This window comes from Salvia hispanica, chromosome 1 (genome assembly GCF_029641045.1).
Source record: "Salvia hispanica isolate PSC_SH4W2 chromosome 1, Shi_PSC_v1, whole genome shotgun sequence".
Lineage (NCBI taxonomy): Eukaryota > Viridiplantae > Streptophyta > Magnoliopsida > Lamiales > Lamiaceae > Salvia > Salvia hispanica.
The window spans coordinates 48422349-48445277 of NC_142692.1; the positions used below are offsets into that span (position 1 = coordinate 48422349).

Genomic DNA, 22929 nt, shown 5'->3' on the forward strand with positions numbered 1-22929 from the left:
CCAAAACAATAGGCTAATGCTTGGTCTATAAATGCAGTAAACATGTCCATAATGATGTCTTTTTTTGTTGAGCAACATATCTATAAGGTCTGATATTAATGTGTAGATCCAATGATGTATAGGATCTTAGCCAGGTCATAAAAAAAATACGTCGTTTTTATACACACGGCTAACTCACTTTCATTTTTATTTTGTTTTTTTGATACACACGGCTAACTCACTTTCATTTCTTCGCATAGTTTGATAGGCATGATGCTACTAACAATCAAGATCTTGTGTTTACACATGAGGCAATTGATAAAATTTACAAGTGATGCTTACATTTTTATTGTACGACCATGGATGCTCGAAAAATAATAAGTGGGGAGGTGGTTTGGTACAACGAATCAGAGGAGTAGATAGCGAATTTGGATTTTCTTAGTAGGATTTGTACTATAGACCATTTAAATAGTTCTTTTTTAATTCCATAATGCTGAGCAAATAATTCCCTCGTCTTAAGATTTTAGTTTTATCGCGTTGCCTTCCTGACATACCGTGAAATTAGAGCTAAACAGTTGAGTTGTTTTTCTTTCAAATTTCATTTTTGTATTGAAGTTCCATGCAATGTTAATGATACGACCCCATCGACACGGAGCAATATCAAGCTGAGGAGTGAGGACCAACAGGATGAAACAGTTGACAGGTAAGGATGAGAACCAAAGAGCCCATCAAGTGTCCCAGGTAGAATCAGCGGTGAGGAGCTCGAGACTGAAAAGGCAAACGCGGCAGCCGGAGAGATTCCAAGGATATGTAGCCTTGGGGATTATTTTCCATTCCGCAAGTTCTTACTTTATTTTTACATGTTTTATTCTATTTTTGATGATTTGTAGTTAAACTATTTATTTAAATTATTATTGAGTCGTGCGATTATATAAGTTCCATATCGAGTTTTCTTTGCTGGTTCTTTCCCGAGATTAATAGAAGGTCGAACCATCTTTAGGGTCCTAAATAGTGACCTAGTCATATTTTTCCAATTAATCAATAATAAGAAATCCTATAATTTACGTGCCGCCAAAATCAGCCTGACGGAACTGCACACAAAACAAACCCTATCTCCACCGAGCGAGCACTCGCCGCCGGACTTGTTAAGGGGCACACGCTTAACAGTCAATATAGAGAGTCACTACACTCCTAAATCAGGTCATAAGTTTCCAATCTAATGGAGTACTAATATATACTTCCGGTATAAACTTATTTGTATACATTAAGACCAGTCATGAATGGTTTGGCTATAACGGCCACAGCTAGAAGATAATAATATTGATGCGTTGCATGAGGCATGAGGCATTATATTTTAATTTTCTATTCGTTCCTATTATCGCTCATTCACACATAAAAAAAATAAAAAAAAACAATTGCATTTTTGCTTCATATAGATCTTTTGACAAGAAACTAACTAATAGAACCAAATAAAAAAAATGAAGTTAAGATATTGATTCTTGAGTGAAAAATCATTGTTTTTTATACATATCATTGTTATTTATCTTTATATTCCGTTGGAAACATTTACAATAAGTAGTAGTTAAAATAGTGTTTGTTGACATCAAAATTGAAGTCATTTTTCGATAATGAGCAAACCCAACACTAAGTATACTATTTTCCAACTATATGATCATTGTTTTTTAACTTCAAACTCCATTGGAAAACATACTCCAATAGCGCCTTGAAAGAAACTCTACATCATGACCTCATGCATGCCAACAATCTGAAGAATGAAAATCAGATATGAGGATGGCGCGAAGGAGGCAGTTCGATACGAGATGCTCTGCTCCACCTATCACAGGCCGGTTGTTGAGAAAGGCTAACAGGATTCGTAATGTCGATTGCAAGTCTATCCGCACTCGCATTCACTCCCGAATTACTGTCTTTGGCCCAACCCTTAAGAATATCTTGTAGGAACTCGTTGAAAAGCGTCTGCTTGAACTTGCTCCCCATCTGCGCCGTAACACCATATATATAATTTGTATAGTACTTACTACATAAATGAGTCTGTGTTGTTTTTACCTGTGAGACTAAAGCATATAAAGGTAAAGTGCTGTAGCTGCATAGAATTTGCACAATAACCCTGCATAATAAGATTTAGTCACACTAAGAATTGATTGATGACCAAGCTTGTTAGTCTCTGGCTAGCGACATTACCCGATAACGAGCCTTGGAATGATGTAATCCAACCCCTCCATGATGCAAGAATTGAATCCATATGTGGTCTGCCAAGTAGGTAATAAAAGATGAAAATGGATTGAGATTGTTGTTTGATGAATGAATATATATGAATACGAATACGAAAATGATGTGAATTCACTCACCCAGATCCAAAGGAAGAAGGCGATTTCGAAGGAGTTTTGGAAGAGAATGAAATGGATCAAGTAGAGGACGAGGTCGGGGCTGTGGAACCAAAACAGTTCGTCGGAAAGCCTCACTGTTACTTCACCATGATGACTCTCAGCAGCATCCTTGGCTAGTTCACTTATTATGTGCTCCAGTTTTGCTCCAACTATTAGCAGAAGCTGAAATACTCCCAACATTTTATTAAAAACTTCTTTTTTCAAATTCTCCATTTACTATGAAAAAATTGTAGATTTCAACTTACTGCAAGAGGCAAAAATGACATCCAAAAATATGCATGCCAGCCTGCAGTGTTTACAGAAAAACTGAAAATTGAAAAGACATAGTAATAATAATAAAGAATTGGATGAGTGTTGAAAATATAGGTTGGTAGTTTTACCTGCTATGTTGAGAAGCAAAAAGATGACCACAAACAGCCATAAATACCAACTGATTCCAATTATTTTCTTGAAATCCTTTTCCAATGTCCTGAGCATATACTTGTGGAAATCATAATTTTGGTTGTTTGGACAATGCTCCTGTATAAGCAGTACATAAGTGATGATCATCAACATTTTCAATGTACAAACGGGATCAATAGTTGTAAGGGCGAGAGAGTTATACACGTATAAAACCAGAGCGCAGTGCTATGTAGTCCGACTTTGTGACTGAGCCATAAAACTGTTTGAAGAAGGCAACCTACATACAAAATATCAAATGTAAAATCAATCTTTTATAATAATACAACATTCACATTTCTATTCAATGTATGTTTTTAAGCAATGTATCACATTAGAACTTTTCTCATTGAACTTTTGAATCATAAATTTTCTCTGAATGCAACTTACCACCCAACTAATAATAGTAAATTTTCTCCAATAGTTGCCTGCTCGTTCCATGAACCCTTCGAACTGAGCTCGTGCATGACCATGAACTGATTACACAAATATTTCACATTATTTCCCTAAAATGCATAAAAGTTATATTCAAAAACATGTACTATTATAGTATTTTTTTTCAATATAACCTCTATGGCGCCGTGTTGCTTCATTCCTGATTGAAAGCTCCCAATGTCTCCATTGCCTTATCTACAAGCCAAACATATATTCTTCTCATATATGGAATATATTGAAAATATTAGGGGTTAATTGTAGTTTAGAATATGCTTGTTGGCAAAGAGAATGCAATCAATCTATAGGTGTACTAATACTTGAATTATAAGATAAGGATCTTATAATTTTCAACATATCTCTATGTTTATAGTTATAATCTAATAGTTTTAGTAGAGTTGAGGAGTAGAATAAGTGAATGAAAGAGCTAACAAATATGGTAAAGGAACCTTGATTCCTCCGAGAGCCATAGTTGTGGCACAGAAAAACACATAAACGACGGCCATAACAAATATGAAAATGTGGAGCTGATGCAAAGCTTCTAATGACAGAAATTGGGTTTGTCCCTGCAAGAGATGCACACACACATATTACATATATATATTGATAAGAAGAAAGAAGTTAGTTAAGATACCTTTGGACAGTTGGGAGTGGATTCTTGAGCCAAAAGCCTCCTTTGATGAATAGAAAAATGGGAGTTTTCTTGTTTTTCCGGTGCCATTTTGCAAGGAAGCATGATATCGGAGAGATGTTGGGGCATGCATATCTTGCTTATCGGACCTTGAAACACCGTCAGCAATAATGATATGAACCCCAGAAGCATCAGCTCTGCATCACAATTCAGAATCAATCATAGTACTTATTTAACTCTCACAACATCATAAACTATTATATACAAATCCAAGATGTTCAAACCTTCCTTGAGCTTCTGCAGTGACTCAAGCATCGGTTCCTGGTTTTGGTGCTTGAAGAACTGATCATTCACCACAACAAGCAAGTTAAGTTAAATTGACAGGACCACATAGAAAGAGAGGGGGAGCGAGAGAGTACCCTGCCGAGTTTATGAAGAGCACGCTCAGCGATGAATGAGATTGAAACAATGACGAAACAGACAACAGCCACGACCCAAGTGGGTGTGTATTCAAAGGCGCGTCCTGACTCTCCCCCCGCCATTCTGTCTCAAGAGCTGCCACTTACGAAAGTTGAAAATGACAAGAATATATATACAACAAATTTGAGAAGAAGATGAGGAAAGGAATACTCATCATTATAGGAAAAGTGTTTTGGTGGAGCAAGTAAAGAACAACTCTGTTTCTATTCATGCATATCACCACATGCTGTTTTACCCTTTCTCTGTCTTCTTTTTATTCTAAACGGGAAAAAATAGTGATTGCCTATTGTTACAAAGTTTCGAAATTTTGTTAAGTGGCATATTATTACAACATTTGAAAATTCATAGTAAATTAAAATTACATGAATAAAAATATTGCATTACGCTTTTTATAGATTTCTTTCGTGGCCACAAGAAAAGCCTTTTGTGAGACAATTAGAAAATAGTATTGGCAATGGTGTGTTACTTTCGAAAATAACTGGAAAACTTTAGTAATTACAAGGCATTATTGGCCTTCAATTGACAGCAAAACGGAATAGCTGATTTTTCCATTTACAATACAAGGCATAAAACGTGTTCCTATTAAATTATCTCCACTTACAGCAGTTGCCTATTTCAGTACTAAACAACACATCATCTATTCTCCAAGGATACAAACAAATGATTCATACAACAGAAGCATAAAGCATCAGATCCTACTTCTACATACACCAAGTCCTACTCCTAAATCCTATTCCTTTGGCTCTACCACCAGTTTGGAGTAGAACCAAATGTAGAGGAATTTGTGCTCTCTTATTCAATGATGAGCTGAATGTCGAGGTCCTGGTGGTACATACAAAGTGTCACCACAATCGATTGGAGTATGCATAAGAGGATTCCATCTGTCAAACACTATCCTGCCTCCTCGTCCAATCCTTCCACGGAAATTAAATGAACGACCAGATGTGCTATTCGCAGTCGAAAGATCTGATGGCGGCATGATGCCAGCCGCTGCTAGCTTATCTGGATAAAGTGGCTTTGTGAACAGCATAAGTGGCTCATTAGGATCCTGCAAAAACATGTATAAGCACTTTCATACAAGATAATAACTGGGTTCATATGACATAGTAATATTGCCATTCTTTTCCATACTGTAGGAATCTTCATGCAAAGTAATAAGATCATCTAAAGTTGACTTGTTTCTTATGTGATTAGCCTTTTTAGTTTAAATCGAAACAATAATAACTAAAAAACATTACCATATAATATAGCTAAAAGTTTGTGAAGACAACAGAAGTGGAATCTAATTGTGATTAACCAGCATATGCACAATTCATAAGTTCCAACTAAAAAAACTACATTCAATAAAAACATCTAGCCCAACCTAATAACAAGAAGGAGAATATAGTTAGATTTTCCTCAATAGGAAAAAGAATAGAATCTTACCAGCTTAGGCAGCCGCACATGAGGACCACGCCTTCCAGCCTCCCTCCTCATGTTCCCAGAAGGTACCATCACCAGCTTTGGTTCAGTGAAAGGTGAGTTTTGGACAATAGGAGATCGGCCTGGTGGACGACTGTTTGCCACATCATCAGAATCAAAGAACTCATCATCACTTGAACCCACTTTGCTGGGAAAGGATGGCAATCCTGGTATGGCCAAAGAATCCTCAAGAAGCTCGGTTTCATGCTGCAATGTACCAGTGGTAGTTAAATACATCTAAACTGCAATCTTAAGAGACCTCAAAGAATATAAACGTTAAACAACATAACAATAAACAAGGGTGAGAGCATTTTCATTTAGAAGTTAGAACCACAAAATTTTTTGCCAACTCAGCCCAAAGAGCATCAAAGCCATTTCTTGGAGGTCATAAAAATCATCTATATGAAAGGATTATTGAAATTAGTTGCATAGAGATAAAGGGCTGCGAATACCGTGGTAGGTACAAAGGGGATGCAAAATTCTATTTCTACGAGTAAAAGAAGACTGAGAAAAACAGGCAGACTCCAATCAGGGAGCTAAATAAAAAGAATATGATGCTGGACTCTCTTAAACACCAGCATTGTTCAATTAATGTATCCTCTAGTGGCTAAAACACTAAGAGAGAATAGGAACACCAAATACATATAATAGAAATTACTCCCGTTCATGAATCCTCCCGAAAATGTCCCAAAAATAATAATAATCCACTAAAGTTTTGCCTAATCATATCAGCTTCAGCACCATTCCCCAATATTGGATCTAACACAAGACAACTTATTATATTTCCATTATTCAAAAGAAGGTGCCATTACATTAATTGTTTAATCCACCCAGTTTATTATCTTTTATGCATCTTCTTTATTTATTTCATTTGTTTATAGCTTGTTAATGTTAGGAAATACATTGACGAAGTATACATGAGGTTAAGGATATACTGGATGGGTCTCTAGAACAGAAACACAGAACCAGTGATTTAGGATCAGAAAAGTAGTTTAAATCTTTTGAAGATTTTAATGTATATTGCAGAGCTCAAAGGATCTAGATTAATTCTAGTAACCATGAAAGGGAAATTTGTTAGTTTAGGCACAACACTGAATCTTGAATGAAAATATAAACCCTTACAATGAGCCATTACTCATTGTGACAGACCTAGCCTTAGTTTTCCATAACTTGTTGACTCCTGATATTTTTGTATTGAAGCTCAAGTTACAAATTACAGCATTTAGTTACTGGTCATATCAAATTAAGGTTATATAATCAGCTAGCTTATTGCAAAAAGTTATGAGTTTTCAACTAATTTAAGAGACCATATAAAGGGAGGCAGTTCTCAATAAATAGATACTTGCACAAGTAGCAGCGCAAACCTTGTATGTCATCTGAAGTCTTTGAAGACTGATCTCACTCTCCACAACTTCACGTTTCTTCTCTTCTCTCTACATATAACAGACAGTAAAGAAATGGATCATCAAACAAGTTTCTAACATTATATAAAGGAAGAAGCCAGAAATAAATGGAGCTGCTGAACCATTGAGCAGTGATACCTTGATCAAAGCCTCAAGAATAGTCTTTGCCTGATCGAGATTGCGCCTCACCTATAAAAGTGAAATGAAAAAACAGAGCCAAGTGAATAACTGCAATTACAAATTGACATTCCAAAAAAAGTACTTCCATGCATTCATAAAAGGTGGGAGTTCACTGAAAATTAGAGAGGAACTGAGGAACACAGATAACAAGAGTGACTTAGATATGCAGCACACTTATGGATTGACCACCAAAAGCAATGGCTCGAGAAGAAAAGTCAAAGCCTTTGACCACCAAACAGAAAAGAGAAAATTTGTATCAAGCAATTCTCAACAAACTATCAGATGTTATGGAACACACAAAAATCCACTGAGGGTTTGCCCATTGCTAAATACAGGTGAGAGATCGAGAGGGAATAAGTACAGTGAGAAATGAAAGAGGATTCTGATAAGAAAACAAGATTGCTTGACGTTGTCAGAAAGAAGCGGATGGACCACAGATACTGTACAACAAGCATAATAATATACATTGGTGCTACACAACAAATATTAGGTTTTGTCTGTTGGAACGGATAGTATTAAACTGCTTTATAAAACCCAATAGACCACAACTGTAATTGTAATTCACTTAGGTCCAAAAACTGTTCCATTACAGGAAAACAAAACACGAATAAAATCCCCTAAACCCCCAATTTATATTAATGTCCACTAGTAATTATTCCATTTAGTTTCCATGTTATTCTCTATATTGTAAAAAACAAAGGATCTTAGTTATAAGAACATAAGCTATCAGGAGCAAGTCATTTATACAGGATGTTCCAGTCTCCAGCTAAACCTGATGCAAACTGATTCTGTACCAACTATGTGATACTTAGTTTCCTTAAGCAGGCATATCACAATAACATGAAACATGAAGTAATAGACAGACAATTTCCATGTCAAAACAAATATCAATGTCAATTATTCCTTATAGGCAGAAAGTACGACAAAATATTGATTTTCTCTGGAAAGAGGATCAGTAAAATCTTTTCAAAAAAATGATGTAATTTCCTACTCGTGGTTTTGAAAATCTATTACCAATATTATTATTCATTCAATCTAATTTTTTTATAAACTGCCTAGCAAATAAATTAGGAAAACCCTGATTTAAAACTTGAACAGAAGTTTGGATCACCTGGCGAAGCTTTTCAAACGACTGTACATTGTTCTCCCTCCTTTGCATCTGTCCAAAGGGACAATATAAGTCCAACAAGCATGCAACATAGAATATATTACAAAAGCACATGTCAACATGTGCAAACTGTGTCAAAATAAACCTCATACCCTTCGTGTGTGAAGCTTGTGAGCTTTCTCCCTTGGCCTAAACACATTATATGGATTGGTGTCATTGGATGGTGGGGGTGGCTGTCAAGCACGTAAACAACAATTAATAGGAGCTCAAACTATATGCAATAGAATATAAATCATCTACATGACTAGGGTAAGGGCACAAAATGGTTGAAGAGTGCAGCTCAGAAGGCAAAATGGTAAGAGAATTAAGGGGGAATACGATTGATCCTAAAAAACTTTGCAGATCATCAGCAGCTAAGTTTAGTTGATAAGAGGCCGAAAGTAAACGAGCTCATGTACACCCCTTTCGGTTGTATAACAGCACAGGCAACAATTACAGCACTAGAGTACCAGGTCTTAATGCATTCATGTAATAGATAAAAGCATGCAGCATTGAATACGTATTGGAAATGGTACAAATCATTGCCTAATATTTTTATAATAATCAGCTATAGTTGATCATGTGTTCACAGTAACAGAAATAGATAAATGTAAGAAAGAAGTCTAACCTGCAAACGTCTGAGGATTGGTTTTTGCCATCTCTCACGCTGGCAGAGATAAAGATGGAAACAAAGGAAAATTAATTGAATTCAGGACTCATTTCAAGCTAAACCTTGCACTTTTTGGGGAAAAGAGGGTCACAAAACAGCCAGGTGATGTACAAAAATCAAACCACTAGCATACTGAAATTTGGCAGTTACATTTTTTACTCTAATTCATTCTGGGACTTTATAATTAAAGTTCAAAGTTCTACATTCATAATTCTTAATCTGAATGAGAAAGAAATGTGCTAAATATTGCATAAAAGACTACCTCCCTTTTTCACTCACTCACTCACTGTGTGTGAGCTCTCTTATATATCAGATTCTTCCAAAAGACATTTACATAGGGAGTACTTCACAAGTTCAAAAAAAGGCCATAAGATATTGATGTAGTCATCAAATAGACCTGGACACTTGAATTTGCTTCCAGATATGATACTTTTACCAAAACAATAAAGTTCAATTTACTATCAATTTATGCAATTTTCCCCTCACCTTTTCTTTCCAGTAACTGTAAATAGCCCGGAAAACTCCATACTCAATTGAGAGTGATTGCAATGCCTAGCATGTGAATTAACAAAAGATTAGGATCTTAAATAAGGGCATTACATGTCAATGAGATAAGAGAGATACGAGACAAGCATACTTCATCAAAATATACACAAGAACCAGAATTACTTCCATTACCCAAATTTGTATTTATATATCATTAAACCGGATGAAATGTAACCACATCAATATTTCATAGTAAGTCATAACATTACAAAATGCAAATAAACAATTCAATATGGCACTGGAGTAAATGTGACACAAGCAAACTACAAATATTAGTCAACCTGGTACTCACTGATGTGAAGGTCCTGTCTCACTCGGATACATAAGATCTAGGGTAATGATAAGCATCATTATTCCTTGATTACCATCAGTTTATTTTATACCACAGGGCCTTTCACAGAATCCCGGAAACTATTAGGAGTTTTGAATAGTCTGATCCATACTTGAAATTATGAAATGAGAATCCTCCATAACAGGAAGGTAAGCCTCTTTTGGTACAAAGATAAACCATCCTAAACATTAGTATGTACATTTTCTCTTAGTCTTGCTACAAAAATGAAAAAGAATCTAATTGCCTCAGCAAATCAAAATCACTTAATAGGCCAAAAGCTATAGATAGCAGCGTGATATTAGAATAAAGGCAAGGCTGCAAATGCAGAGGCTAACAGATGGTGGGATTGCATTTGTCTATATGACTATATTCATGAAGGGAGTGAGACAGATGACAAGTAAACAAGTGCAATGCCTTTCTTGCAGCCAGTGAAATTTACCATCGAGAAAAACAATATTGAATAACAAAATCAACACACTTAGAACCACAGGATCAAAATGATAACATAAACTTTGAATCACTAAAAAGAACTGGAGCATTCACCTCAACAGCAGCATCAAAAGTTAAAAGCACAGGAATAGGTGAGCTAAGTGTTGGAGTAATAACCCCTGCTTTTTCACGAGCCCTGTGATCTAAAACCTCCAACTTAAAAAGTATTGTTTCCAATCTGCACCAAAATCAAACAAGCCAAGCTAAGCAAAAAGTTCATAAAGAACCCTGAGAGAAATAGAAAATACATTAAGCGATATTTTCTTAACACCCTTAAATCTTTAGACACCTCCTCTCTATCCCTCTAGTATGACAAATATGATATTACAAGCAGCAAAAGGCAGCAATTGTTCAGATAGACTCAAGTTGTGAAATGAAGCTTGGAACGAATAGAAAATATTTGCAACTTCGTCATATCAAATGGAAACATTTAATTGTCCTGGACAGATTTTGAAATGAGTCTGAAACAGCAATAATCTAAATAGGGGCTAAGAATGTGCTAAGAGTACAAACACATCATAATCCAAACAGCAATTCACAGAACTTGAGCCACAATTTTTCAAATAAGAAGCATCTAATAACAGACGACCTGTTACAATTAGTACTCCCTCTGTCCCATGTTACTCCATTTTCATTTTAGGTCGTAAATTTGGGATTGATTTTTTAGTGTAGTTAAATTAGTATTTTAAGTGTAATGAGAAATCATTTAATAAGAGAACACTTTATAACTCTATTACATTAATTAAAACCCTAATTCTTACTTAAAATAGAAATATTGTAGGTAGTTTGGGACAAGCTGAAATAGAAAAGTGCAGGTAACATGGGAATAGAGGGAGTAGTAATCTTCAAACTTTTAGTGAAGTTACAAGTATAACAGAACTCAATACAAACCACTTCAATTCTTAATGCTAGTAATTAAGCATAGGGGCTTCCTGCAACTGCATTCCCAGATAATATTACAAGGAGTATGCCCGCAACAGGTGAAGAAAAACAAATATTAAATTGAAGGATTGAACAAAGTTAAATAATACAGACTACAAAGGGATTATAAATACGAAGAGATGATTACTTTTCAGCTACAAGATTTTTTCTTTCATTGTTGAACTCGTCAAGCCAATCTTCATCCTCATTATCAAGATCATACTCAACAAACTCTCCAATTTCAGCCCGAGCTGCCAGTAATTAACAATGCTATAATGCATAAATAAGCAAAGAGAAATGTTCAAAACATCAGCAGCCTACGAAGTTGACTTACCTCCCCTTGCTCGCAGATATGACATGGGTTGACTAAATGTACGAGAGTAGTCCCGTTCATATGTATCCACAACCACAAACTCAGGAGTTGGTATTTCTGAAGCAAGTTTCTTGGAAGATACTTGTTGGACCTATTCAGTTATATTAGTGGCATGATTAAATAATCCATATATCCTCTCATAAAAATCTATATAGTAGTATTACATTATATACAACAAACATAGTTCATTTGTCTAGCAAATTGTAGCACGCCAGTTTAAAATAGCATTTAAAGAACCTTGATTTGTCAGTTACTGTTAATAAAGAAGCAAAGCCCCATATTCCTCTGGAGCATCCTCATAAGAGTATCACCTAAACATTGTTCTTTCACGACTTACAAAATGGGTGGTCTTGCCTCTTAATTGGGAGGAATTGGGAGTAAAGGATAGGTTATATTATGAAGAAATTCCTCAACCATCATTGGATATCTAGTGATTCACTAATTTGCACGAATACAAATTCTCCAGTCAGGTCCTACTATTCCTTCAGTGATGTGGCAGAATGCCATACTTGTGAGTGTGCTCGATTAGCAAATTGTATTTAGATTAATGCAATTAGATTCAATCTATTAAGCATCACTCAACCAGGTTTACACCATCCCTACATCCATCATCTGCAAGATCCAGAAAGTTTTAACTCCTCCAGAGGTCCTCCTGGTACCATTCAATTGAATCTAAGAACCTCATCCCTGAGATTCAGCCCCAGTAACATGATCTAACTTCTTGCTTGGATTGAGAATATCACACTCACAGAAGCGAAATCTGAAGAATTTGCGATCTATGCACTACTATAACATTTTCTCTATTTAGGACGACAGAAAATTCAGCTGATCTTGTTCTGGAAACAACACTACTTCAAAATGCAACCGAGAGAACATGACCATAACGAACTATAAATCCTAATCTTCAAATTGAACCTTTAAGTTCTCCGATCATCAAATCTGTTCCACCCATGTGAATGTGGTAGACCCTCATGGCATAGATAAAGAAAGGGGAGCATTATTGTAGTAGGATTGCTTGATATACAAGTACTCTAAGAACAATAATAGTTTTTTGTTCTTTGCAATGTGACAAGTATTGCTAATAATAATTTTCAAAAGGTTAACTGAAATCTATCTCATAGAAAATTGTATACTCCTGCATATTAACATATTAGCTGCATAAAACATACTATATATTATAATCAGTCAATGAATCAAACTAGAACATATTTCAGCTTTCAATTAGATAAGTCACCTCATTATCAGCTTCTGCGAGACGGAGTATCTGGGAGTTACGAGTGGAAGTTGGAACATCATCATCCTCGAAGTCCTTAAAAGATTTTACAATGGGAAGCTTCTTGTTAATGTCGAGGGGTCGAGGCCTAAATGAGAGTCTAGTCATAGCATCAACTCAATCCCAACTTGGCTAGTTACTCTTTTCTCTATGTGCCACCACTCGTCCCACTGAGACAACAGAATTCAAATATGACAAAAGGCAAGAATTGTGATTACCAATTTCGGCTAAAAGCATACCTGACAATCAATTGCCATGCCCCATAGTAAACAGCCAGAGCTACAATGAAGTAAAAGGAAGCAGAGGACTACATAAGCTCGTCAAATTGCAAAACCCTAATTAGTTGCAACCATTACTACATTAATACAGAACAACAGAAAAATGGAAATCAACATTGGTCTTTGGTGATGTGTGAATTGAGTGTTTCACTGTTCAATTCCCACTTCCAAAATATGTTACAACCGATATAAGTCATAAGAGCATATTTTCACCCACGAAATAGCCATGAGTATGTGTTCCCCCCAGCGTGAAGGAGGAGACAGCTATGATATTGAGGCAAACAGCAACTTTGCGAGCCAATTGAACCAAAACATAAAATTCTCGAGAACATTGCCTCATTAGAAAGCCTAATTAAAGATTTTCTCAATCACAGAGCAAATTCGATGCAAAAGAACGTTGTCTAGGTTTTCACGATTCATACTTACAAGCTGAATGTGGGAGTAACTATGTCGTTGGCGGAACGCTCAGCGGCGTCGAGACCAAAGGCTGAATCGTCGGCGGCGGCCTTCGAAACGGTGGCGTCTCAATCGGGAGTGAATTTTTGATCTGATACGCCTGCGACTCCGCTTGCAGAGTGTGATTTTAGGGTTCAATTTTTTGTGGTATTAAATTATAGATTACATATTAAATTATTCTTTATAAGCATATAGAGATATTAGTATTCGACAAAACTAGAAAGATAATTTTGTATTTTAATTTATAATTAAAAGTCCAAAAAAATAATGTGCATGAAAATTATGATTCAGTCACTAAACTCAGTCTAAAATTTATATACTTGTACTCATTCACGAAAATATGGAGTATTTTATATTTTCATACTATAAAATAAAAGGTCCAAAAATAATGTGCATGTTTATTCAACCTTCTCAAATTACGATAGCAAAGAAAAATATGATTCAATCACTCAAGATTCAGTTACTAAACTCGTCTAAAATCTATATACGTGTACTTATTCACGAAATTATGGCGTATTTTATATTTTCATATTACAAAATAAAAAGTCCAAAAATAATGTGCGTGTTGATTCAACCTTCTCAAATTACAATAGCAAAGAAAAATATGATTCAATCACTAATGTGCATGAAAATTATGATCCAGTCATTAAACCCGTCTAAGATTTATATATTTGTACTCATTCACGAAAATATGGAGTATTTTATATTTTCATACTATAAAATAAAAGGTCCAAAAATAATGTGCATGTTTATTCAACCTTCTCAAATTACGATAGCAAAGAAAAATATGATTCAGTCACTCAAGATTCAGTTACTAAACTCGTCTAAAATCTATATACGTGTACTTATTCACGAAATTATGGCGTATTTTATATTTTCATATTACAAAATAAAAGTCCAAAAATAATGTGCGTGTTGATTCAACCTTCTCAAATTACAATAGCAAAGAAAAATATGATCCAGTCACTAATGTGCATGAAAATTATGATCCAGTCATTAAACTCGTCTAAGATTTATATACTTGTACTCATTCACGAAAATATGGAGTATTTTATATTTTCATACTATAAAATAAAAAAGTCCACAAATAATGTGCATGTTGATTAAATTACGATAGCGAAGAAAAATATGATTTAACTACTAAACTCTGTAAAAAACGTATACTTGTACTCATCCAAAAACATATTTTATATTTTAATATGTATTAAAGGTCCAAAAATAACGTACATATTGATTCAACCATCTAAAATCACAATAACAAATAATTGAATCAGTGGAATGTGGGACCTACTTACTATTTATGGTAAAAATAAAGTGTGACTCTTAATTGGGGACGGACCGAAATGAAAAAGTGTGACTCTTAATTGGGGACGAAGGGAGCATTATATAGGAGTACTACTCACCTTGGATTTAGTTCAAAACAATCCTTAGTTTTTCTTGTAGCGATAACATATAAATATAATATATTAAAACTCATATTTTATGAATATATATTTTGTTGTGCAATGATAGAAAAATTAGTAGAATATAAATTATATTATAGTATATTGATTAATGGTAGAAAAATTAGTAAAATACATATTAATATATTGATTAATAGAGATAAGTATAATAAATTAATGAAGTGCGAGATATATTTATTTAAAAAATAGAAAAATATAAACGAGATATAAAATCTTTAATTGAATACCAAACAAAATTTGGAAAAATAAAGATATTTTATTGCACTTGTATATATTTTGGTTCCTTTCATTATTAATATTTCATAATGATGGTGACAGATCCTTGAACGTTGGAATTCAGTTTCCTATTTTCAGTTAGATCACTGAATTCCGCAGGAAATGCTCCCATGTTCTTCAGCAACCAAAAGAGCTAGCAATGCACTTGCTCATCATCACTTCCAATCTCTTTCTCTCTAAGTAGACGCATGTATCAGCAATGACTCAGTAGATCAACCAGAGAATACAATGATGCGGTTAAGGGCGTTCCGCCCGACCAGCGAGAAGATCAGGAAGATCGAGTTGCACCCAACACACCCGTGGCTTGTCACGGCCGATGATGACGATCACGTCTCCGTCTGGAATTGGGACCACCGCCAGGTTTATTTCTCATGCTTTTTTTTTATTTCTCATCATTATTACTTATATGTCACTGGTAGGTGATCTATGAGCTGAGGGCCGGTGGCGTGGACTACAGTCGTTTGGTTGGAGCCAAATTGGAAAAGCTGGCCGAAGGCGAGTCAGGTATGGCCAAGGCTTTCAATTCAATTCAAACTTTATATGTATTGCAAAGATCATCTATTTTCTAAGCTGGATTTGATGCGACGTCGTTCTATCTCTACACTTCAGAGCCTAGAGGCAAGCGTGCAGAAGCTTTACGGGGTGGGAGGTATTATTTGATATCTAAATTACAATGCCTTCATGGAATATATTGTCTGTTTGCTAAGTTGAACATAATTCCATATTGTTTGTAGTGTTAAACAAGTTAGCTTTTACGATGATGATGTAATTTACTGGAAGTTGTGGCAAAATCGCGCTGCTGCATCTGAAACTCCGGTAGCTGTCAACAACGACTCTCCACCTTTCAGTTCCCCTGCCCCGTCAACGAAAGGGAGGCATTTTCTTGTAGTATGTTGTGAGAATAAAGCTGTGTTTCTGGATTTGGTGACAATGCGCGGCCGTGATGTACCTAAGCAGGAGTTGGATAATAAATATCTTCTATGGCAAGTCTCGAATCTATCTACACCATGTGTCCTTATCATTTTTATCTTGGTTCACGGCATGTATGCATATCAAACTTAAAAGAAAATGTGCATTTCTTTCCTATAATCTGTATCATAAATTGCTTTGTTGTTTTTGAAATTCCTCAAGTAGTCAAGTGTCACCGCCAGTGATAACAAGAATTTCCAAATTGTCAATTTAGAAGCTTGTTTAATTTTGTTTTCCTATTTGAAAAATAACTGAGAGTTGATTATCAATGAAAGACCACATTTTTTATCAAATAATTTTTTACAGTATGGAATTCCTTCCTAGATCAATTTCCAATGACGGTCCTTATGTAGCCTTTGGTGGGCCAGATGGAGTGATTAGAGTTCTTTCATTGTTAACTTGGAAGGTTTGTCCATATAAATCTTACTTTTTTCTTATGAAATTACTCCTTCTGTGAGAGTAAAAGTGAAGATTAGTAAAACTGTATTAGGTTCATGGTTTCGCTGCAGCTTGCTCGAAGATATACAGGAGGTCATAAGGGACCAGTTTCTTGTTTGATGACTTTCATGGCTACATCTAGCCAGGTTGTTCAAGAGTTGCAACATTTTAAAGCTATTTTGGTTATTTATTTGTATATCACACTCTTATGTGCTTTTGAACCAGGGTCTCTTAGTTTCTGGTGGTACCGATGGATCGCTTGTCCTATGGAATGCAGACTGTCGTCAAGATTTAAGGGAACTTGTACCTAAGCTAAGTGTAAAGGTAACTATCATCATAATCCCAAATCTTTTTCTTCTTTCCATACTTGTTTTCCTTAGTATTATACAGCATGAAGATAAAGATTTGTTGCTTCATGCTACATTGACAATTGATACTAAAGGAATTTAGCCTTGTTATGCTATTATAAGGCGCATGATGGTGGGGTTGTTGCTATTGAGCTTTCTCGTGTGGCTGGTGCTCCGCCAAACCTCATCACCATTGGTGCTGACAAGACCTTAGCTATTTGGGAAGCATCTTCATTAAAGGTTTAAGTGAATTTTGCACGTCGTTTCATTTAAAAATTACATTCCATAGTCCAACCCAACCCATTCTTCTCATTTCTAGGAAATTCGAAGAACAAAACCTGTCTCAAAATTGGCTTGCCATAGTGTGGCATCATGGTGTCACCCTCGAGCACCAAATTTAGACATCTTGACATGTGTTAAAGATTCACATATATGGTTAGTATACTATTGCCAGCATTGCTCCAAATCCTGAACAATATGTACAATTTTTCAAATCGTCTTAATCGTCTTGGTATTTCACATCAAATAATGGATAGGGCGATCGAGCATCCTACTTATTCAGCCCTGGCAAGACCATTATGTGAACTCTCTTCATTAGCCCCACCTCAGTTGCTTGCATCTCACAAGAAGCTTCGGGTGTGACTTTAAGTTTCCCTAAATTTTCGATGGCTAGAAATTCGATTGCTGCTAACTTGTATGCTTCAAATTTACAATGTAGGTTTATTCTATGGTTGCACACTCTTTACAACCTCATCTTGTTGCTACTGGAACCAATATCGGTGTGTTTGTTTGCGAATTTGATGCCAAATCGCTCCCGCCAGTAGCTCCACTCCCATCGCCACCAGGAAGCCGAGAACATTCAGCAGTCTATGTAGTTGGAAGGGAACTGAAGGTGCTACAGTTTCAGCTGTCTAACAATCCATATCCAGCTACTGGAAGCAATAATTTACTACATGAAAGACAAGAACAACTACATGTGAAGCAATCTAAAAAGAATATCAGTACAACTGTTCCGCATGATTTTTTCTCAATTGTTTCTATCAGTTCTTCGGGGAAGTAAGTATACACATTAATCTTGTAACTCATGGCTTATTTCATCTTGCTTTGTCATATTCTCCAACTTTTCAATGTGCTGTGTGAATGAACTGTGATATATTTTTCCAACTTATTAGTTTAATCATTGTCTTTATTCTTGTTTTTTTTAATAGTTACACACGGTCAATATTTATGCTTTAATTTTGTCAATTTGAATTAACCTAGAAATTCTTTAGCCTACTCATGCTTATTTTTCTCATATATGAAGCTGATGTCATATACTTTTATTTTGTCAATTTTGAAGGTACATGTCAATTGTTTGGCCTGATATTCCCTACTTCTCAGTTTATAAAGTTAGCAACTGGTCGGTTGTTGATTCAGGTAGTGCAAGGTTTTTGGCTTGGGACTCTTGTAGAGATAGGTTTGCGTTGTTGGAATCTGCATTACCAAGAAGGGTGCCTGTAATTTCTAAAGGTGGCTCATCAAAAAAAGCAAAGGAAGCTGCACTTGCTGCGGCACAAGCTGCTGCTTTGGCTGCAGCTACAGCAGCGTCGTCTTCTAGCGTTCAAGTTCGTATATTGCTTGATGACGGAACATCAAACATATTAATGAAGTCAATTGGTAGCCGAGGCGAGCCAGTTACTGGTTTGTATGGGGGCGCTCTACTGGGTATTTCCTATCGGACATGCAGAAGATTTTCTACGTCGACAAATCATTCCATGCCAATGCAAAAAAGTAAATCCGCGTCTTCTTTTAACACCGTGGATGATGGAGAAAGATTATCAGCTGATGCATTGCCTCACAACTTCCAGTTATATAGCTGGGAAACCTTTCAGCCTATTGGTGACCTTTTACCTCAACCAGAATGGACAGCATGGGACCAAACCGTTGAGTATTGTGCTTTCGCCTATCAACAATATATTGTCATATCTTCCCTACGCCCTCAGTTTCGCTACTTGGGAGACGTGGCAATTCCATTTGCTACTGGGGCTATTTGGCATAGGAGACAGTTATTTGTTGCCACCCCAACCACAGTTGAGTGTGTCTTTGTGGACGCTGGAATTTCTCCTATTGACTTAGAAACTAGAAGAAAGAAGGAGGAGATGAGGGCTAAAGAGGCACAAGACAGGGCTGTTGCTGAACATGGAGACTTGGCATTAATAACAGTAGATAGTCAACAGGTGATGCCACAAGAAAGGACAACACTGAGACCTCCTATGTTACAAGTTGTCAGACTAGCTTCTTTTCAGCATACCCCTTCGATACCCCCTTTCTTAACGTTGCCTAAACGTGCTGATAATCATACATTTGATCCGACAGAAACGGAAGTTAAAAAAGTTAATGAGGTTGCTGTTGGTGGTGGTGGTGTTGCAGTGTCTAATACTAGATTTCCCGCAGAACAAAAACGGCCAGTTGGACCTATTGTTGTTGCAGGGGTCAAAGATGGTGCCCTTTGGCTGATTGACAGGTATATGTGTGTTCATGCAATATCACTTAGCCATCCTGGTATCCGTTGTCGATGTCTTGCAGCCCATGGGGACGCTGTTAGTGCAGTAAAATGGGCTAGTAGGCTTGGTAGAGAACATCATGATGATTTAGCACAATTTATGCTTGGCATGGGTTATGCGACGGAAGCACTTCACTTGCCTGGAATATCAAAGAGGTTAGAATTCCATCTGGCCTTGCAGAGTAATGATCTTAAGAGAGCCCTTCAGTGCCTTCTTACTATGAGCAACAGCACAGACATTGGACACAAAGTTCTGGGGTTGGACTTGAATGACATTATGAATTTGTCATCAAAGAAGGAAAATGTCGTGGATGCTGTTCAAGGAGTCGCTAAATTCGCCAAGGAGTTTCTCGACCTAATTGATGCTGCTGATGCTACTGGACAAACTGATATCGCACGTGAGGCTCTCAAGAGACTAGCTGCTGCTGGTTCGGTCAAAGGAGCTCTACAAGGCCATGAGTTGAGAGGTCTTGCTTTATGCCTCGGAAATCATGGGGAGTTAACACGGCTCAGTGTAAGTATATACTACTTTTTATTTGTTTCTCGTTAGATAAATATTATTTTTTTCCCACAAACTTTAAACTTCGCATATAATATCACGCATTTAAATAGTTGTTGAATTTTTCCCACAAGCAACAAAATAGAATTACGTTAAAATGAAATGGGTTATCATATCTGGTTTCTAGGGATTTTGTAATCACGTCACTATCATTTTTCAGTGGTAACCATATCTTATCTTATTGTTGTAATAACAAATAAAATGTAGTCGTCGGATTTTGTCGTTGGTGGAAAAATTAAACAACTACTATTTAAGTTCGTAATATTAGGGGTGCGTTATATTGCTAACTATTTAAATTGCTAACTCTGTTAATTCATCAATACAGTGCATTAAAAATGTCAACACAGTGACATTAAAATGTCAACACATAATGTCACTGTATTGACATTTTTAATGCACTGTATTGATGAGTTAGCAAGTTGGCAACTTTAAAAAGTTAGCAATTGATTACACCCCGTAATATTATATGTCAAGTTCAAAGTTTGTGGGATAAAATAAACTTTTGAAAAGTTTGTGATATTAGGCGTCAATATCCCAATAATTAAATATATTTTGAGATAACCTAATTGAAAGTGTTGTTGTGAGAATTAATATCTCATAAATTATTGTTGTGTTGACAGATTGCACTCTTACATGTTTGTTTTCGCAGAATCTGGTAAGCAGTTTGATATCTATTGGTTCAGGAAGAGAAGCTGCTTTTGCAGCAGCTATTTTGGGGGACAATACTCTCATGGAAAAGGCTTGGCATGACACAGGGATGCTTGCTGAGGCTGTGTTGCATGCTCATGTATCATCTCAATCGCTTACTTTATTTATTCACAATCCTTAATTATAAACCTTACTTTTTTCGTTTTACGTTAGGCTCATGGTCGACCTTCGCTAAGGAGCTTAGTTCAAGAATGGAACAAGAATCTGCAACAGAACCTGGAGCACAAACCACCCACAAAAATGGATGCTGCAGCTGCATTTTTGGCTTCCCTTGAGGAATCCAAGATCACAAGCCTTCAAGACTCTGCAAAGAAACCACCGGTCGAAATTCTGCCACCGGGCATGGCATCTTTATATGGTCCTAATCCTGGTTCAAAGAAGCCCGGTCTTGCCTTGCATACTTTGCAGAAGCAAGTTGGCAACCAACTGCTTCTAGAAGGGCCTACTAAGACACCCCAAAGTGCACCCACTTCTGCTAACCAACTGCTACTACAAGGGCCTACTACCGCTAACCAACTACTACTACAAGGGCCTACTACAACACCACAACTCGCATCTACTTCCTCAGAGCCACTGCCCTCAACTGAATCTGATATTCCAAAGGACTCTATCATGGAGGCTTCCAACGCATCAGACTCACTTGCTGACTCATCTGTCGGTGCACCGACATCTGAACAACCTGATTCTACAAATGCCAAATCGGATGTAGAGCCAGATGCTTCTGTTCCTCCAGTCACCGAGTCAGGTGATCCAAATGCATTAGAATCAGATGGTAACACCATGGAGAATCAAGAACAGACATCATCTACAACAAGTGTTCCAGAACAAACTGAAATAGAATCTATAACAAGTGTTCCACCGGCATCAACAAGTTTTCCGGAACCAACTGATAGTCCAGTTGTCACAAGTGCAAGTTCTCAAGAATTTAAAGACCAAGACCCACATAACTCTTAGACCTACTTTACTTAAGTTGAGAGAAGCTTGGTTGTTAGATGCTTGCATGCATCAAAATTTGAAAATAAATGAACTTGTGCAAATGATGTATGTCTCCTTATTAGAGCATCCACAGTGTCGGCTAGCCGATTCGCGTCGCTAGCCGATCGGCTAGCCGAACCATTGTAGTCAGCCAACGGCGAATCGGTGTAAAAATCGGCGTAGGCTAGACGATTAGAGGGTGTTGGCCGATGCACTGGCCGCCATTGTGGCGTGCCGATCGGCCAGCGCCAATTTTCATTTTTTTTAAATTTTTTTTGAAAACCTATATATACGCGATTTAAGTTTCATTTTCGTTTGCACCACTTGTTTTAACGAGTTTTCTCTCTCTCTAAATTTCTGTACAAGAGCAACATCGAGGGATGAGTAACGCGGGTGGTAGTGATGGGGATGCTGAGGAGTACGAACGGCAGATGAACGAGGCTATGGAGGCCTACATGAACCGCGAGATGGAGCGGTACATGCGAAGGGTGGAACAGCAGGCGGTACCTCGCCCTCCACCGGTTGTCCACCGCCTAGCAGTGATTGATCGGGATCACGTAGCTGCACATCAGCGCCTATATGACGACTACTTCGCTCCGGACCCGCGGTTTCCAACAACCATGTTCAGGCGGCATTTTAGAATGCGCAGGGAGTTGTTTATGCGTATCGTTGACGCTTTGGAGCGTCGATATCTTTATTTCCGCTTCAGGCACGATGCGGCTGGCAGACCCGGCCACACCCCTATCCAAAAGTGCACGG

General features: G+C 36.8%; 3 protein-coding genes across 7 annotated transcripts; 1 reads left to right on the top strand and 2 right to left on the bottom strand.

The window, feature by feature from the left end:
* Positions 1 to 1481: 1481 nt before the first annotated feature.
* On the bottom strand, positions 1482 to 4458 carry MLO13 (Seven transmembrane MLO family protein). The gene is made up of 13 exons (XM_048126299.2): positions 4305 to 4458; positions 4170 to 4227; positions 3889 to 4082; positions 3704 to 3820; positions 3392 to 3452; positions 3213 to 3298; positions 2989 to 3063; positions 2765 to 2903; positions 2630 to 2670; positions 2346 to 2546; positions 2179 to 2246; positions 2044 to 2104; positions 1482 to 1974 (listed from the first exon to the last, which is right to left on the bottom strand). Exons 1-13 carry the CDS (start codon positions 4425 to 4427, stop codon positions 1759 to 1761), a joined length of 1440 nt encoding a protein of 479 aa, XP_047982256.1. The 5' UTR covers positions 4428 to 4458; the 3' UTR covers positions 1482 to 1758.
* A 426-nt stretch (positions 4459 to 4884) lies between these two features.
* On the bottom strand, positions 4885 to 14044 carry LOC125222393 (uncharacterized). 5 transcript variants are annotated; one of them, XM_048124967.2, is made up of 14 exons: positions 13864 to 14044; positions 13399 to 13438; positions 13121 to 13329; positions 11848 to 11977; positions 11662 to 11764; positions 10647 to 10770; positions 9713 to 9778; positions 9185 to 9223; positions 8670 to 8750; positions 8521 to 8568; positions 7368 to 7418; positions 7191 to 7259; positions 5791 to 6033; positions 4885 to 5413 (listed from the first exon to the last, which is right to left on the bottom strand). In XM_048124967.2, exons 3-14 carry the CDS (start codon positions 13265 to 13267, stop codon positions 5162 to 5164), a joined length of 1353 nt encoding a protein of 450 aa, XP_047980924.1. In that variant the 5' UTR covers positions 13268 to 13329; positions 13399 to 13438; positions 13864 to 14044; the 3' UTR covers positions 4885 to 5161. The 5 variants fall into 5 exon arrangements, with proteins under 5 accessions (XP_047980924.1, XP_088919144.1, XP_047980925.1 ...); XM_089063018.1 differs by having other exon boundaries at positions 13399 to 13466; XM_048124968.2 differs by having other exon boundaries at positions 13399 to 13494.
* Positions 14045 to 15860: 1816 nt separating this feature from the next.
* LOC125220477 (uncharacterized) lies at positions 15861 to 22442 on the top strand. The gene is made up of 14 exons (XM_048122649.2): positions 15861 to 15992; positions 16052 to 16136; positions 16242 to 16281; positions 16367 to 16615; positions 16908 to 17007; positions 17111 to 17185; positions 17265 to 17363; positions 17510 to 17626; positions 17706 to 17821; positions 17923 to 18022; positions 18105 to 18442; positions 18726 to 20442; positions 21137 to 21274; positions 21349 to 22442. Exons 1-14 carry the CDS (start codon positions 15861 to 15863, stop codon positions 22147 to 22149), a joined length of 4107 nt encoding a protein of 1368 aa, XP_047978606.1. The 3' UTR covers positions 22150 to 22442.
* The last annotated feature ends 487 nt before the right edge of the window (positions 22443 to 22929 follow it).